Source organism: Staurois parvus, unplaced genomic scaffold, assembly GCF_062004578.1.
Source record: "Staurois parvus isolate SC_StPar_1 unplaced genomic scaffold, SC_StPar_1.0 ptg000425l, whole genome shotgun sequence".
NCBI classification, from domain to species: domain Eukaryota; kingdom Metazoa; phylum Chordata; class Amphibia; order Anura; family Ranidae; genus Staurois; species Staurois parvus.
In genome coordinates, this window is record NW_028318221.1 from 1702954 (window position 1) to 1719870 (window position 16917).

Genomic DNA, 16917 nt, shown 5'->3' on the forward strand with positions numbered 1-16917 from the left:
CCTACTGGTAAATTTTTTGCCATGAATAAATATAAATGTATACCAAAAACAGTGATTGATGTGGTTAGTGATGTTGGACTGCTATTATTTTGAACACAACAGTATGTAAGGAGTTATAACCACTTTAAAAAGAGAAGTGTTATTATTACTACAGGTACTTATGTAAAACTCTGCGTAAATTGACAGCGCTATATCTGTACATTCACATCAGTCCCTAACCCTCAAAGGGCATACAATCTAAGGTCCCTAACTTACATTCATACATACACATACTAGGGCCAATTTAGACAGGATCCAATTAACCCACCAGCATGTCTTTGGAGTGTAGGAGGAAACCGGGAGTACCCAGAGGAAACCCACATGGGCACAGGGAGAACATGTAAACTCCGCTTCTGGATACCATGAACACCAAAATATACTGATACCCCCTAGCAAACCTTACTAGTGGACTGACAAAATCCATAGCAATCCTTTTAAATAGTATCTCAATTACTGGTAGGTGAACCAGAGAACTCTGGTAACAAGGCTTAGGAGCAGAGAACTGACATTCTGGGCATCAGTCAAAATCATCTTCAGTGTTGCAAACTCCTTTGCCTTTCACTCTTAAGATGTCCAAACCAGAGGATGCCTGTAAGCCATATATTGGACAATTCTCCTGAAAGGGTGGGGCACCACAACTTCATCACAAATTTTGTTAACATGATACAACATTTCAATCACAGCCATATGTGGAAATGCCTTGTCTGCACCAAAACGTTAGGGAAGACAGTTTATGATCCTGATATTTTCCCAGGCTGTCATCAAGGGAGGAGAGTTCCTTAACTGGCCAGTCCCAAAGTTCCCCTCATGACACCTTTACATCATGTACTGGGGAGACCTCTCTTCCATTTCAGTTGCATCACCTGTCAACACCTCCAGTCAATAGCTGGTTCTCTCACATTGCTTACCCACTATTGTGCTATTCCCAACAACATTTTCAGAAGTAGCTGGACAGGCAAAACAGACGGTTTCCAATTTAAGGGCATTGTTTTCTGCTCCCACAAGCACACAAAATCTTATCTCACTCTTGTTTTATTAAGAAATGACAGGACCACTCTGACCCTATGAGTGGCCTTCTCACATGGCATCAATTTCCATTTTGGCAGTGAGATATATTGGTCCAGCAGGGTCTGAATAGTGCAATTATTCACATTTACAAAGACAGCCAGACATTCAGAAACGACATCTTGGCACTTTGCAGCAACCTGGTTACTGAACTTATGGAGCTCCAAAGTACCCAGGGCCCTGATAGCTCAGTCTCTCTGGGCTTCACAGAGGAGTTCAGTGGTCTCGGTTTCCTTAACACCTGGGAAGCCATGTCCCATTCTGGCTTATCTGGACTTTTCCATCCCTTGTTGAAGTGGAACTAAAGTGAGCAGACAGGCAATCTCTCTTCTGCAATAAGCTACACTTACCTGCTTAATCACAGTGATCCCTGGATGTAATTTGAGTTACATATGTGCAGCTCAGCTTACAGCAGCCAGCCTGATCTTTTGTGCCAAGATGACAAACTCCTATGCATCCTGACGTCATCCTGCACCAGCCAAAGAAGAGGCCTGAAAACCAGCACACTGAAGATGCGAGCAGCGAAGGGACTGTTGGAAAGGTGGTTATTTCTGCCTTTACGCAAGTTATGCTTTAATAGTAGTTACTAGTTTTACCAGAATGTGGCGGTGCTGGCCCAGGAGGTTTTTCCTGAAGCAAATTCCCAGTAACTAGGAATCTTTCCCCAAGACTGACCAGGTGCTCAGCAGAGGTAGGGGGTCACCTTACATAAAATTACATAGTTTGGTTGAAGGAAAAAAAAAAGTGTCCATCTAGTTAAATCAACAAATAGAAAACCTCCATATAAACAATCCTATACCCAGAGTTGATCCAGAGGAAGGAGAGAAAACCCTAATAAAGCATTTGCTCCATCGAGGGAGAAAAATTCCTGATTCCCAAGGAAGCAATCAGACATTGCCTGGAACTACCCCTGCTGCGAATACTTATAATCATAAGTATCAAGTTATATTTTTACATAGAGTATCTGAGACTGTAGAGGCTCCTAATTTTACAATGAGAGTATACATTTATACCACTTAAAAAGAAAAATATATGGATTATAATGGAAAAATGGGGATGTGTGTACTGCAAAACTTATACCTTAGAGATCATTAGCGGCACAGGAATTCAGATACAGTCAAGGTTCATTGCCACCTACATTGGGGATTGGAAACTGGCAAATAAAAATTGTGAGCTGCTCCTCGATCCAGCACTTCTTAGTTTTGTGGTAAAGCAGTACTAAGAGCATGACAAAAAGTATCTAGGGACATGACCTGCATCCCTCAAAAGGACTCCAAAAAAATGAATTTTATGGTCACTGCAAAAATCCTATTTTGAGACAGAGGAATACAGATACAGTTGAGACATCCAAAAAACAATCCAATTGAGGAATGGGTGATAAAGCAAAAACAAAAACAAAAAAAACAAAAAAAAAACCCATTAAACAGATCTCACTAAGATCTCGGAGAACCACCTGCAGTCAGGACACCACCCGAAGAACCACTGCCTGAATCTAAATGAATGAGTTGGAGCCTCCTACTAGGCAGTAGAGGGGAGGGGAGAGCAGGAGGAAGACGGTAACTGGAAGAGGGGAATTACTCCATACAGAGGTAAACTCAACCTGAGGTAGGGAGCTGATCAACCAGAACCCACCAAAACAGGTAAAAGAGCAAATTCCCAAATAGCGAAGAAATAACAACCAGATGTGGTCAACTGAACAAAAACCTGGGGATAACACCCCCCCCCCCCGAAGAAAAAGGACCCAAATGGCAAACAGTAGAAAAACAGGTCCTGGGAATAAAAAGCCAGTTTCCATAGGAAATTTGTAATAGATATTCCATATTATGGAAGGTTCCTATATATATATATATATATATATATATATATATATATATATATATATATATATATAGCTAGGATCTGCATAGGGAGGTCCAAAGCCTAACATACCTAGCCTTGGAGTAAAAGGATAAAAAAAACAAAACAAAAAACACTTACTAAAAAAAAGGTGGTTGCCTATCCAGACAACCAACCTCTTTAGATAAAGTACACCAGAGAGTTTATGGCAATAATACAAACCAACAGTCCTCAAGGGTGTGAAGGGACCAGTGAGCCCACTAGAGAACCCAGGGATTTGATCCCAAAATTCAATGGTACAGAAGGAAGAGGTTGCACAGCAACACTGCCTTAAAATGTTGCAAAACCCAGGACCCTGCATTCACTATATCTGGTCTCCCACAGTATACACAACATGGAAATGCAATAATTTAGTAAATATAAACTGCTAAATACATTTTCTCATCAGCAGTTGGAGCAGTCTTGTGACTTCTATCACTGTCAAGCCGAGCACATGTTAAAGCTTGTAGGAGGTGGTTTCATTTTGCTCTAGGAGAATGTATAACCCCTGACCTCTGCCTGGACAGTGCTGATTAGCCCTGTGCTGATCACATGCACTCTCCCAAGGAAAAACAAAAACACATCTCTAGCAATACACACTAAAATGAGCATGTGCAGAGTGACTCCACACAGTATGTCTTATTAGGAGATAAGAGGGGGGCACTGGAAGAAGGGGAGGATCAGAGAAGTCAGGATCAAACAACATTTTTACACAATGCAGAGGAGTAAGCCCATAGTGAGTATAACAAGCATGCTTTACTGCATATATAGACTGATTTTACTGTTGTGGGTTTAGTAACACTTTAAGGATAGGCAGGGCCTCAGCTCTAGATTGGTGGGAATGGGAACCAAAAAGGACACTGAGGGTCAATAACAAAACACTTTGACACCCCTAGGAGACACTGGAGCCTGAAGAAAGATGCTATGGAGCCTGCCTAACCCTGACAACAGCCATGGTTAAAAGGGAGTTCCTGATCCTCCTAGGTTCAGCAAAGCATCACTAGACCTGAAGAAGGGGACAGGAATCATAACCAAAGCACTGACAGCATGGGATTTACTAAAGCTGGAGAGTCCAAAATCAGACTCCCTTCTGCATAGAAACCAATCAGCTTCCAGGTTTCATTGCCAAAGCTTCATTGAACAAGCTGAGGTTAGAAGCGGATTGGTTTCTATGCAGAAGGGAGTCTGATTTTGGACTCTCCAGCTTTAGTAAATAAACCCCCATGTGTCTGACCAAGAGCAGGACAAGAGAAGAAATCTGTAGAACCTTCCCCAGATAGCTGCTGATCAGCCAAGAAAGGAGGACCAATTTCCTACTCAAGAGGTCCTCCGGATATGCTCAGTTCCCAGCAGAAAGCATCTGCAGCAGCAGGCTAGGATGAATTAGGGGTCTACAATGAAGACTTTCCTTTGATGTGCAAGTTCTGAGGTACCCCCAATTGCACAAACCTCTCCTCTCTGTGCAGATGATACTAGTTTAGAAGCAACTGATGTGAACAGCAGAGGCAAGGGATGAGACTGAGGGCTAAACAGGGGACTCTCTGCACCTGCAAACAAGAACACGCTGTAATCTCGAGACATTACTGATCACAATGTCCAGCAAAGGGATGAAGAGACTATATCCTCTGCTGGTTAGCCGTCATTTGCTTTTTGGATATGTCATCAGCATCCCAGCTGAGTGCATCTGTATTGACATCAAACACATGTTGGATAATGTTTAGATGTCCAGAGTGCAAAACCAGCCAGTTCAAACTGGAATTTGAGGAAAGATTATATCTGCCTGTTCTTCCACTTCACTAGTGGTGTTTGTGCTATGTTGGTACCCAGGCTGAACCACAAAAGGAACAGTACATAATCTGATAAATTACCTCACATAAGGGAACATTTACAGCAAGGACCTCTCAAGGTGCTTCTAGTCCTTATAAAGGAATACACTATATTGCCAAAAGTATTGGGACACCCCTCCAAATCATTGGATTCAGGTGTTCCAATCACCTCCATGGCCACAGGTGTATAAAGTCAAGCACCTAGGCATGCAGACTGCTTCTACAAACATTTCTGAAATAATGGGTCGCTTTCAGGAGCTCAGTGAATTTAAGCATAGTACCATAATAGCTTGCCACCTGTGCAATAATTCCATCTGTGAAATTTCCTTGCTACTAAATATTCCACAGTCAACTGTTAGTAGTATAACAAAGTAGAAGCAACTGGGAACAGCAGCAATTCAGCCATGAAGTGGTAGGCCACGTAAAATGACAGAGCGGGGTCAGCGCATGCTGAAGCGCACAGAATTCACGGTCTGCAGAGTCAATAGCTAAAGACCTCCAAACTTTGTGTGGCCTTCCGATTAGCACAACAGTGCATAGAGAGCTTCATGGAATGGGTTTCCATGGCGAAGCAGCTGCATCCAAGCCTTACATAACCAAGTGCAATGCAAAGCGTCGGATGCAGTGGTGTAAAGCAAGCCATCACTGGACTCTAGAGCAGTGGAGATGTATTCTCTGGAGTGTCGAATCACGCTTTTCTGTCTGGCAATCTGATGGACATGTCTGGGTTTGGAAGTTGCCAGGAAGACTGCATTGTGCCAAGTGGAAAGTTTGGTGGAGGGGGGATTATGGTGTTGGGCTTGGCCCCTTAGTTCCAGCAAAGGGAACTCTTAAGGCATCAACATGCCAAGACGTTTTGGACAATTTCATGCTCCCAACTTTATGGGAACAGTTTGGGGATGGGCCCTTCCTGTTCCAACATGACGGCGCACCAGGGCACAAACAAGGTCCATAAAGACATGGATGAAAGAGTTTGGGGTGGCCTGCACAGAGTCCTGACCTCAACCCAATAGAACACCTTTGGGATGAATTAGAGCGGAGACTACAAAACAGGCCTTCTTGTCCGACATCAGTGTCTGATCTCACAAATGCACTTCAGGAAGAATGGTCAAACATTCCCATAGAAACACTCCTAAACCTTTTGGACAGCCTTCCCAGAATAGGCGAAGCAGTTATAGCTGCAAAGGGTGGGCCAACTCAATATTGAACCCTACGGACTAAGACTGGGATGCCATTAAAGTTCATGTGCGTGTAAAGGCAGGCATCCCAATACTTTTGGCAATTTAGTGTACCTTGAGTAGTATGTATAAAAGGGGAGTCTTTGAAGCTGCTGAAACAGTAAAAAAAAAAACAAAAAAAAAACAAACACAAAACTGGAGACCGCAGGCTGATCCTCCAAATCCAGGGTAAAACACAGTACACTGATAAGGTCCAAAATGACCCCCTGTATTCTGAGGGGACAACATGAGACTGCAGTGCCTCCAACCCAGTCTCTTCAAAATAGACTGTTGGGACTCTGAATCTGAGTCAGAAATGGTCACAGAAACCAGTGGTCTGGGAGGTCAGCCCCATCTGGTAAAACTGAGGAAGCTCCAATGAAAAAGACCCTTTAACTATAGGGGCTCCAGTTTACAGTCCATGATTCCCTTAAAGTTACCAAGAAGACGCCCCCCAAACCACTAGAGGAATACTGCATGGGGTCACCTGTAACAGTAGGTCACGTGTCACCCACATAGCTGTAAAGTAACTAGACCCACTGTGTGAGGCAACTCTTACTCACAAACCTGAGACAACTGGTGCTGATGAGGGTCGGACGGCTGGAGGTGACCAGGTCATTGTAAATAGGTAGTGAGAATAGACCCAAAATCAGAGTTCCACAAAGTGCATGCAAGCAGGAATAAGTCTTCAGAGACAGGGTCACATCTGAGACTGCCACAGCTCTAGACCTGGGAAAGTACCCTGTGGCTAACTTCTACCAGTACAATTACATCTTGAATGAACAGCCCAGTGCCCAAAAGGACATTATTTCAGGCTAGCGCTACATGGCCATTCCACAGGGGTTGGGGTAAACTAGGCAAATCTGAAGAAATGCAATCTCACAGCTGCTATATTAAGACAAGCTTTTAGTACTAAAGAATAGGCTTTCAGGTCTGGGCCATTCCAAAACTTTAATCTTCTTCTGGTGAAGCCATTCCTTTGTTGATTTGGATGTATGCTTTGGGTCATTGTCATGCTGAAAGATTAAGTTCCTCTTCATGTTCAGCTTTCTAGCAGAAGCCTGAAGGTTTTGTGCCAATATTTACTGGTATTTGGAACTGTTCATAATTCCCTCTAACTTGACTAAGGCCCCAGTTTTCACCTCGTCTCTTCATCAATTTTGGAGGGACGTCCAGTTCTTGATAGTGTCACTGTTGCACCATATTTTCTCCACTTGATGATGACTGTCTTCACTGTGTTCCATGGTATATCTAATGCCTTGGAAATTCTTTTGTACACTTCTCCTGACTGATACCTTTTGACAATGAGATCCCTCCGATGCTTTGGAAGCTATCTGCGGACCATGGCTTTTGCTGTATGATGCGACAAAGAAAGGAACTACTAGAACAGCTGAACTTTATTTGGGGCTAATCAGAGGCACTTTAAATGAAAGTGTGTACTGACTCCTATTTAACATGATTTTGAATGTGACTGCTTATTTCTGAACACAGCTAGATCCCCAAGAGGGTGTGCACACTTATGCAACCACATTATTTTAGCTTTTTGTGTTTACTCTCCCCCCCCCCCCAAAAAAAAAGATTGCAGTTTGTTTTTCAATTGAGTTGTAGTTTACAGATCACATTAAAAAGGTGGAAAAAGTTCTGAAATTATTTATCTTTGTCTCATTTTTACATCACAGAAACCTGACATTTTAACAGGGGTGTGTAGACTTTTTATATCCACTGTAGGTCCTTTTAATATGATTCTTTTTATTTACCATTCAAAGTTGACTTTAGTTCGATTTGATCCTATAGTGACAGGGTAACTTTAAAGCACACCCAAAGGCCTACATGCAGAGGTTTGGGCACAACTTGCAGGATACACAAAGAGGAGCTCCAGTAGTATTTTTGTTTATTAAAAGTCATCAGCTACAAAAACTGTAGCTGCTGACTTAATAAACACACACTCACCTGTCCCAGTATCCCACGGTGTGCTCACCCGAGCCATCCCTTCTCTCCCTGACATCTCAAACTGTGGGCACCCGGCTGTGACAGCTTGAGGCTTCACAGCTGGGTGCCCACTGCGCATGCACAAATCACGCTGTGCCTCCTGAATGGTCCAGCAATCTTCTGGGACCTGTGAAGGAGGAGGACCAAACTTCCAGCTCAGTTCGTCAAGGTGGTGTGGAGGGAGAAGTACTTAAACCAGAACTTCCCCTTCCTCCGCTTTAAGCACCAATACTGAAATAACCCCATTCCCAAATCTCGGCAGGAAATTAATTACATGTTCCCAAACAGTATAACACCTAGGAAAGCTGAAAGCGGAGTAGTTGCAAACAATACCCTAGAGGCTCACAAAGATTTATGGTATAGATAAATGTCCTGCTGAATGTTAAAAGGATACCTGTACTGAGAGAACTATAGAGGCTTTCATTTCAGACCTCCATCTAAAAATGGTAGTTGCCTGGCTGTCATGCGGACATGCTAACTTTAATCATTTGAGTCAATGACACACAACATGTATGTTGGCTCCTAGTTTTTAAAGCTGGCTCATAGTTGTGGGTGACATTTATTCAGGCTCGCATTAATAGGAGCAGTCTGCTATAACTGTCCTCTAAAATATTAAACTAGTTAAATATTTTTTTTTGTAGAGTATACAGCTTAAAGAGGAACTTCACTCTTTCAATCAACATTGACAATTTTTAATCCTTATACTGCTAGCATTAGTAAATAGATAGGAAAGTATATCATATTTGTTTTAAACTTTTATTTTTACATTGCTGCAGTTACCTGCTGGTTTCCATGCCTAGGCAAATTATGTCATACCTCATAGGAGGCTTCAGGAATGGAGGAGGGGCTCTCTCAACTAAGTACACCCTCCTACCTGCATGCCTGAATCAAGGGCAGATGGATTCCAGGAACTAAACACTACCTGGCCTTAAGATGTTCACAGCAAGAAAAGCTAGGAAGGGGTGTTTTTCAAAGTGATTTCTCAACAAAATAAAGCATGGATGGGCACGTTTGCTTTAAATATAGAAAATGAATGAAATAGCGTTTTTGGTTTGTGGTCCCCAAATAGTGTAGTTCCACTTAAAGTATGTTAAAACACATTCCCATAAAGTAACAAACTAATAATGTAAATGTAAAACCAGCTTTATTTGAAACTGTTCAAGGCATGTTTTCACTGAAGATATCAGCAGCAGATCACAAAACACTGGAGTAGCAAATGACATTCACACATAGTCTTCAAGCTGAAAAATAAAAAAAACAGTCCACTATAAATATAAAACAAATACAAAGTATTTCTTTAGTCCTAATCTTTCCTAAACTGACCATTACTTCCCTGTACCCCATTGTTAACAATCAAGTATAAGTACAGACATGCAAACTCTTATTACCCAAAAGTCATTACACTCCATTCTTAATAAATTGCCTGGTAACCCCCCTCCCCCCTGGCAGGAAAATTGTAATAATCATTATTGTAAAGTATACATACATGTTTTTTAATATATATTAAATAAATAAAAAAAAAAAAAAAAAAAGGATTCTAAGGGAATTTATAAAATAATATAAAAGTATCAACTAAGCATAGGTTCATGAAAGATGGGTTTTGTCAGCTTTTACACGTAAAATAAATGTTGGATTTGCTATTGTTGCTAAATACTTTGGATTTCGCTAGTGCTTCTCTCAACAGCCTATACAGCAACTGCGGATTCAATAGTTAGGGAAGTATACCTGCACATGATGTAATGAACTGGGGAAAAACATGCATGCATGTAAAAAAAAAAAAAAAAAAAAAAAAAAAAAATCACCATTTCTTGCAGCCAGGTACTCTTTATGGAGACATTGTGGGGCTGTATATGTTTGAATATCTGCTCCTCAGCTACACTAGCCGAGCAATGATAGCTGTGATCCCGGAGGTAACGTAACACACATTGTGTGCAGGCTAATTCATCGCAGGAGGGATGGGAGAACAGATGACCACTTTGAGAGCCCCGTAAAGGCGATTCTCTAGAGCTGCCCAATTACTTTTATGCTGCACTGTGATAAAATGATGAAGGTAACAGTGCACTGCCCCTCACTGCTTCAACATAGAGCACACCAGTGGTCGCACATTGTAGTGCAGTGCTGGCATGAACCCAGTCTTAATGCACCAGAAATGTATGTTGCAGATTTAAAATTTAAAGTTCAGTTAGCCATAAACACCTTCTGTTAAAGTGGAATTAAACCCTACAATACTTTAAAGTAGAACTTTAGGCTAAGAAATAAAAACTGGCAGACAGGCATGATTTTTAATGCAGAAGAGACATGCGTTGTCTCTTGCATTAAAGCTACTTACCTGCCCATCTGCAGCTCACTGTAAAAATTCAGCAATGCTGAATCTGACCTAACTCCTACACATGCATGGGAGGGATATCATCTCCGCTCGGCCTATAACAGAGGCTGGTGCTCGAGACCTGGAAGCCAGCTATACGAAGATGTCAGAGGTTGGGCATGGAGCTCGGTGAAGCTGCATCGCTGGAGCCAAGGTGAGTATTGTTCCACTTTAAGATGGCAGCTTCCTTAACTGTAGACTCTGGTCTGCAGTTGTCATAGTGCTGCACGTGATCTGTTATGACAACAGTAATGGCTTGATAGTTCAACTGAGAGACCAAGCAACTGTGCCAGTTATCCATGGCATAACTGCAATGCAACCGTTTTAGGAAACAGATAAACCAGTTCCACTTTAACCCCTTCCTATCCAGCCCTAGCATCCCTCTAATAGAGTCTGTACGCCTGGAGGGGCAGCATAGAGTGGCAATCATATGACCGTTGTGATTGGCTGTCACAGTGGTCACACAGTCGGAACCTGATCATTAGTGACTGAGAGCGGACTGTGACAGCTCAGTCTCTATGCTGGGAGCACACTCAGCACAAAAACATTGGATGTCCAGCGATGCACATGGGTGGTGTGTGGGCATTAAAGCCCACCCTTTTGCCAATGCACATATCTGTGACGTAGGCAGCAACAGGTTAAAAAAAAAAAAAAATTGGTTTGACTCTTCTTACTGATGGCCTGCTGATCCTCAAAGTTAGGTCTTGTTTACATGAGCTGTTAAGTAGTGGATTAACTACCTAGCCACAATATAACATGGCCACCAACCATGTTATTACACAATGTAAGCATAGACAAGACTTAAGGCTAAGTTCACACTATTGTGGCTCTGTGCAGGTGCGTTCGTGTGGAGATAGCAGCCCATTCATTTGAATGGGCTGCTGCACCTGTGGGAAACAAGACAGGAAAGGTTCAGAACCATGTGGCTTCACACACCCAAAAACAAGTTGAAGAATTAAATGGCACCCTGTCTGACTGCTAATGAACAAGTTTTGACTGTGGGTAGGGGAACACATCTGATTTACACGTGCATCTGCAATAGTGTGAAACTAGGCTAGGAGTTGCTAGCTGTACCTGTACTGGTCAACAATGGCTAACACTCAAACACAACCTCTAACCCTGGGTAGCATAAATGCTGAGCTGGCAATTTGTGAAAATATAGCGGTAACATTGCTTGGTGTAATGCAACAAAGCTACACTCATGCATGGGGGGGGGCATCCAGAATCTGTTTCAGCTGTGCATGGTAGCCAATCAGCTTCTAACCTCAGCTTGTTCAATAAAGCTTTGGCAATAAAACCTGGAAGCGGATTGGTTTCTATGCAGAGGTACACCAGATTTTGCACTCTCCAGCTTTAGCAAATAATCCCCTGGGTGTCTGCCAAGCTCATTTAAATGCCTACTCATGAATAGAATTCCTTTCTTTTTTACTTGTGATGAACCCTATTTTTTTATTCCTTCTGACTGATAGATATTTTCTATGTGTTTTTTTTTTCTTCTAAGGAGTTCTAATATTTGTAAAAATCCACCTTTTGTTCAATTAAAGCGGTAGTAAACTTGTTCCAAAAGAAAAAAAAAAAAAAGTTTCCCCCTGCAAAGTAATATAATGTGCTAGTATGTATTGTATACTAACACATTACGGGAAACTTACATAAAAACTAAGCCCTCCAGCAATGTGCTGACAGGGCTTCCATCTTCACCTGTTCTTTCTGGGTACCCAAGCTGCAGCTGCTTGAATGGCTGGGCCACCGATGACATCACTCCCGTGCATGCACGAGAGTTTCGGCCACGGCACATAGCTCTGAAGGAACGGCACGGGTAGTTCTTTTGGAGCGCAAGCGCTGGTGATGCCACCGACTGCAGCTCTGTAGAATATCTCCTAAACTATACACATTTAGGAGGTAATCATTTTACCTACAGGTAAACTTTATTATAAGCTTCCCTGTAGGTGAAAATAGAAATGAGAGTTTGCTACCACTTTAAGCTGACAATAAAACCTGGAAGCTGATTGGTTTTTATGCAGAGGTGCACCAGAGTTTGCACTCTCCAGCTTTAGTAAATAACCAGCTGGGTGTCTGCCAAGCTCTTCTGAATGCCTTTTCACCTGGCAGGGGAAAAAGCAGCATTGACCGCTTCCCATCTGCCCTATAGCAAATATACTGCTACAGGGCAGCACGGGTGCGCAAAATACGTGATTTTGCATCTCTGGGTAGGGGGCTCGCGCAAGGCGTGCACATGCCCTACCCGTGCCACCAATCACCAGGTCCTGGCCGCTAATTACTTGCCAACGTCCGGTGATTGCTGAGCATCTCTGATGGAGGGGGGAGGGGGTAAACTGTTAGTAAACAAAACAGTTCTCCCTGTCAGCTCATGCACACTGCTTTGCATGTAAGCAGTGTACTTACAGTGTAGTACTAACACACAGCCCCTAGTAAAACAGCACACAGTTAACCCTTTGATTGCCCCATGTTAACCCCTTCCTGCCCAGTGTCATTAGTACACGGAGAGTGCTTTTTATTAGCACTGATCACTGTATGGTGTCACCAAGTCAGTTCTCTCTGTGTCAGAATTCCCGCAATAAGTTGCTGATCGCTGCCATTACTAGTAAAAATAAATAAGAAAAAATGAAAAAAAATCCCAGTATATATACACCGCCATTTGTAAACACTATAACTTTCACGTAAAGCAATTTACACATATTGGGATATGTTTTATTTTTTTTTCAGCAAAGACATGTAGCAGAATACATTTTGGCCTAAATGTATGCTGAAATCTGATTTTTAAATTCTTTTTACTGGACATGTTTTATAGCAAAAAGTCAAATAGTTTTTTTTCTCCAAATTGTCGCTTTTTTTTATAGCGCAAAAAATAAAAACCGCACAGGCGATCAAATACCAACAAAAAGAAGGCTCAATTTGTGGGAAAAAAAAAAAAGGGACGTAAATTTCATTTGGGTGTAGCATTGCATGACGGCGCAATTGTCTGTTAAAATAACAGCACCGCAACGCAAAAAAATGGCCTGGTCAGGAAGGGGGGGGGGGATTCTCAGGAGGGTGAGTGGTTAAGAAAAACACATCTACTGCTGTGTTTTGCAAACACATTTCGCAGCGTCAGGCATTTATTCATTTCACTGGCCAGAATATCAATTTATTTTGGCCACTGAAATGAACGCTTCAGCGCTAAACGCTCCTGGCACATTTACATGCATTTAGGCGTGTTTGCCCTTTTTCCTGCCCGAACGCTCCTCTCCCTGAACACGCAAGTCATTTTTTTCCCTGTCTCTAAATGCCTGTAAACACCTATCTGTACATGAGCACATAGGCTAACATGGAAGGGTGTTGAGGGCATTTGACCTTTTTTTCTGCCACTAAAGTGGGGTTTTTGTGATGCCTGGTGTGTACAAAGCCTGAAAATAAAAAGTGCTTTTATTACATGTGTTACTCACTCAAATAAATCCAGTCATTTAGTCATCCTTCTTGAACTTGCCGTTTATATATGGAACATAATCAAGGATTAGCCTCCAGTCTGTGGCCCATACCAATCCAACACCTCCTACTGTTCCCCATGTGAAGAGAGAGGGGATCCTAGAGGGAGAAATATGCATGAAGTACATGAGAAGAAGCTGAAATAAGCCCTATCACACATGGTCTGCTCAGTTAGAAGGTGGAATGGAGCGCAGAGTACACGACACAGGAACTTGTATTGTAATGCTGCACACCATATACAAGACAACACATGGTGAATTATAGGCAGCCAGGTGTGAGGATGTGCAGGTAATGGCCGTCTCTCACCAGTTCTTGGCCAGCTGCACATAGCGAGGTCCGAGCATTCGGCTGATCATGGCTCCCTTCCTCAAAGTGACCTACTGCTGCAACACTCTCCTCCCCCGTTTAGTCACAGCCTGCGCCCGTTCCTGCATGGCACCCTAGGGCTGGCTATATCATGCCTACCTACTCACCAATAGAATTCCTTTCGTTTTTACTCGTGATCAGCCATATTTTTTTTTATCCTTCCGAGTCACTGATAAATATTTTCTACGTCTTGTTTGTCTTCTTCTAAGGAGTTCTAACATTTGTAAAAATGCATCTTTTGCCGCTCAGGCAGCGCTAAAGGCAGCCCTGCCTAGAAAAGGCGGAATTTTCTGACAGAAGTCTGGCGTTGTCTAGGAAACCCTTTTGTGCTCAGCAATATTTTGTGCCTTCGTGAACCCGTGTGCTGTTGTCAGGGGCAGACTGACAACTCATGGGGCCCCTGGGCAATAGGGGATCATGGGGCCCCTGTGTCCTTGCCCAAACTTAAAAAAAGCCTATGAAAAAGGTACCAGGGGCATCTTATGGGGCCCCCTACTGACCCTGGGCCCTCGGGCAGTGCCTGAGTTTCCAAATGGTCAGGCCGCCCCTGCTCAGGGGGAAAATATAAACTTTTTGTAGGGAGTTCATGTTTTGTATCCACTTGCCCTCCTTCCTGACCAGGCCATTTTTTGCTGCGTTACTTTGACAACTGTGTGGTCATGCAAAGCTGCACCTGAATTAAATTTACGTCCTTTTTTTCCGCACAAATAGAGCTCTCTTTTGTTGGTATTTGATTGCCTGTGCGGTTTTTATTTTTTGTGCTATAAAATACCGACAATTTTGCTAAAAAAATATTTTTGACTTTTTGCTATTAAACATGTCCAGTAAAAAAAATGAAATCAAATTTCGTCATAAATTTAGTCCAAAATGTATTTTTCTACATGTCTTTGCTAAAAAAAAAAATCCCAATATGTGTAAATTAATTGGTTTACGTGAAAGTTTTAGTGTTTACAAATGGTGGTGTATATATGCTGGAATCTTTTTTTTTTTAACTAATAATGGCGGCAGGCATTCTGACACTGGGGGGAACTGACTTGGTGTCACTGACACCCCCAGTGACACCAATACAGTGATCAGTGCTAATAAAAAGCACTGACACTGTACTAATGGTACTGGGCAGGAAGGGGTTAACGTGGGGCGATCAAAGAGTTAAATGTGTGCTGTTTCACATTATGTGCTGTGTGTTTGCTTCACTGTAAGTACACTGCTTTGTATGGCTCTGCTATGTAGAGCCATACAAAGCAGTGTGCTGGAGCTGACAGGGGAGAGATCTGTGTTGTTTATACACAGGTCTCTCCCCCATCAGTAATGCTCAGCGATCACCGGGTGCCGGCAGGTAATCACTGGCCGGGACCCTGTGATTGACAGACGAGGCCGCATATGGCGGCGCAGGAAGGGCGCATGCGTGGCGCGCGCACGCCCCCTACCCGGAAATGCAAAATCATGTATATATATATGTGATTTTGCGCACCCCTGCCGCCATGTAGCAGTATTTCTGCTATAAGGCGGAGGGTAAGCGGGTATTATTACTACAATGTTTACCTCAAAGTAAAAGCAATGCCGTTTGTTCAGTCCTGGTTGTTCAGAACCTGTGTTATTAATGTGTTCAGTTTTAAAGGGATGAGGTGGCAACCCTAGTCCAGGTTCACTAGACACTAGAGCGACTTCAAGCGCAAATTTGCTGTACAACTATACTTTACTGATAAGAAGCATTGCTATGACTTCGATAGATTAGTGTTTTTTTTTAACTCTCACCTCTCCTCCCTTGACATTCTTGCTGCCTAAAATCTTCTCCCAAACATTCTATTTACACCTGAGCACAGCGGAAACGTATGTTCCTGTTCGCTTTTGTTTTGCGTGTTTTTCAAGCATAAACACATTATGTATAGGGCAGCCCATTCGCTCGAATGGGCTGTCCTACGCGCAATAAATTCCCCAAAGTAGCTCAAGAACGTTTGACATGTAGAGCGCCACAAGTTTTTTCAGTGCACTTTTTGTTTTTTGTTTACAAACTGTTTACTGGATGAGTTGCGAAAACAGAATTACATTCCATAAATTTTTGGCAAGGGTATGAACAAATCAAATTAGATGGACAAAGTGAACAGTAAGTTAAAAGGATAACTAACAGGAAGCCCATGCTAAACAGGCTAGGCATCAGAAATTAAAATGACGTAATGACTGAATTAAGAATACACATGTGGTTCAGTCAAACAATATACACTGCTCAATAAAGTTAAAGGAACACTTTTTAATCAGAGTATAGCATCAAGTCAATTAAATTCCTCAGATATTGATCACGTCGGTTAAGTAGCAGAGGGAGTTGTTAATCAGTTTCAGCTGCTTTGGCGTTAATGAAATTAACAACAGGTGCACTAGATGGGCAATAGTGATATGACCCCCAAAACAGGAATGGTTTTACAGGGGAAGGCCACTGACATGTTTTTTCCCTACTCATCTTTTCTGAATGTTTTGCATTTGGCTAGGGTCAGTGTCAATACTGGTAACATGAGGCAATACCTGGACCCTACAGAGGTTGCACAGGCAGTCCAACTCCTCCAGGATGGCACATCAATACGTCCCATTGCCAGAAGGTTTGCTGTGTCTCCCAGCACAGTCTCAAGAGCATGAGGGAGATTCCAGGAGACAGGCAGTTACTCTAAGAGAGCTGGACAGGTGTGCAAGGAGGAACAGG

At 42.5% G+C, this 16917-nt stretch overlaps 1 protein-coding gene across 1 annotated transcript; it reads right to left on the reverse strand.

Moving 5' to 3' along the window:
- Positions 1 to 9138: 9138 nt before the first annotated feature.
- Positions 9139 to 14251, reverse strand: UQCR11 (ubiquinol-cytochrome c reductase, complex III subunit XI). The gene is made up of 3 exons (XM_089687417.1): positions 14166 to 14251; positions 13820 to 13958; positions 9139 to 9252 (listed from the first exon to the last, which is right to left on the reverse strand). Exons 1-2 carry the CDS (start codon positions 14213 to 14215, stop codon positions 13838 to 13840), a joined length of 171 nt encoding a protein of 56 aa, XP_089543543.1. The 5' UTR covers positions 14216 to 14251; the 3' UTR covers positions 9139 to 9252; positions 13820 to 13837.
- Between the last annotated feature and the right edge of the window lie 2666 nt (positions 14252 to 16917).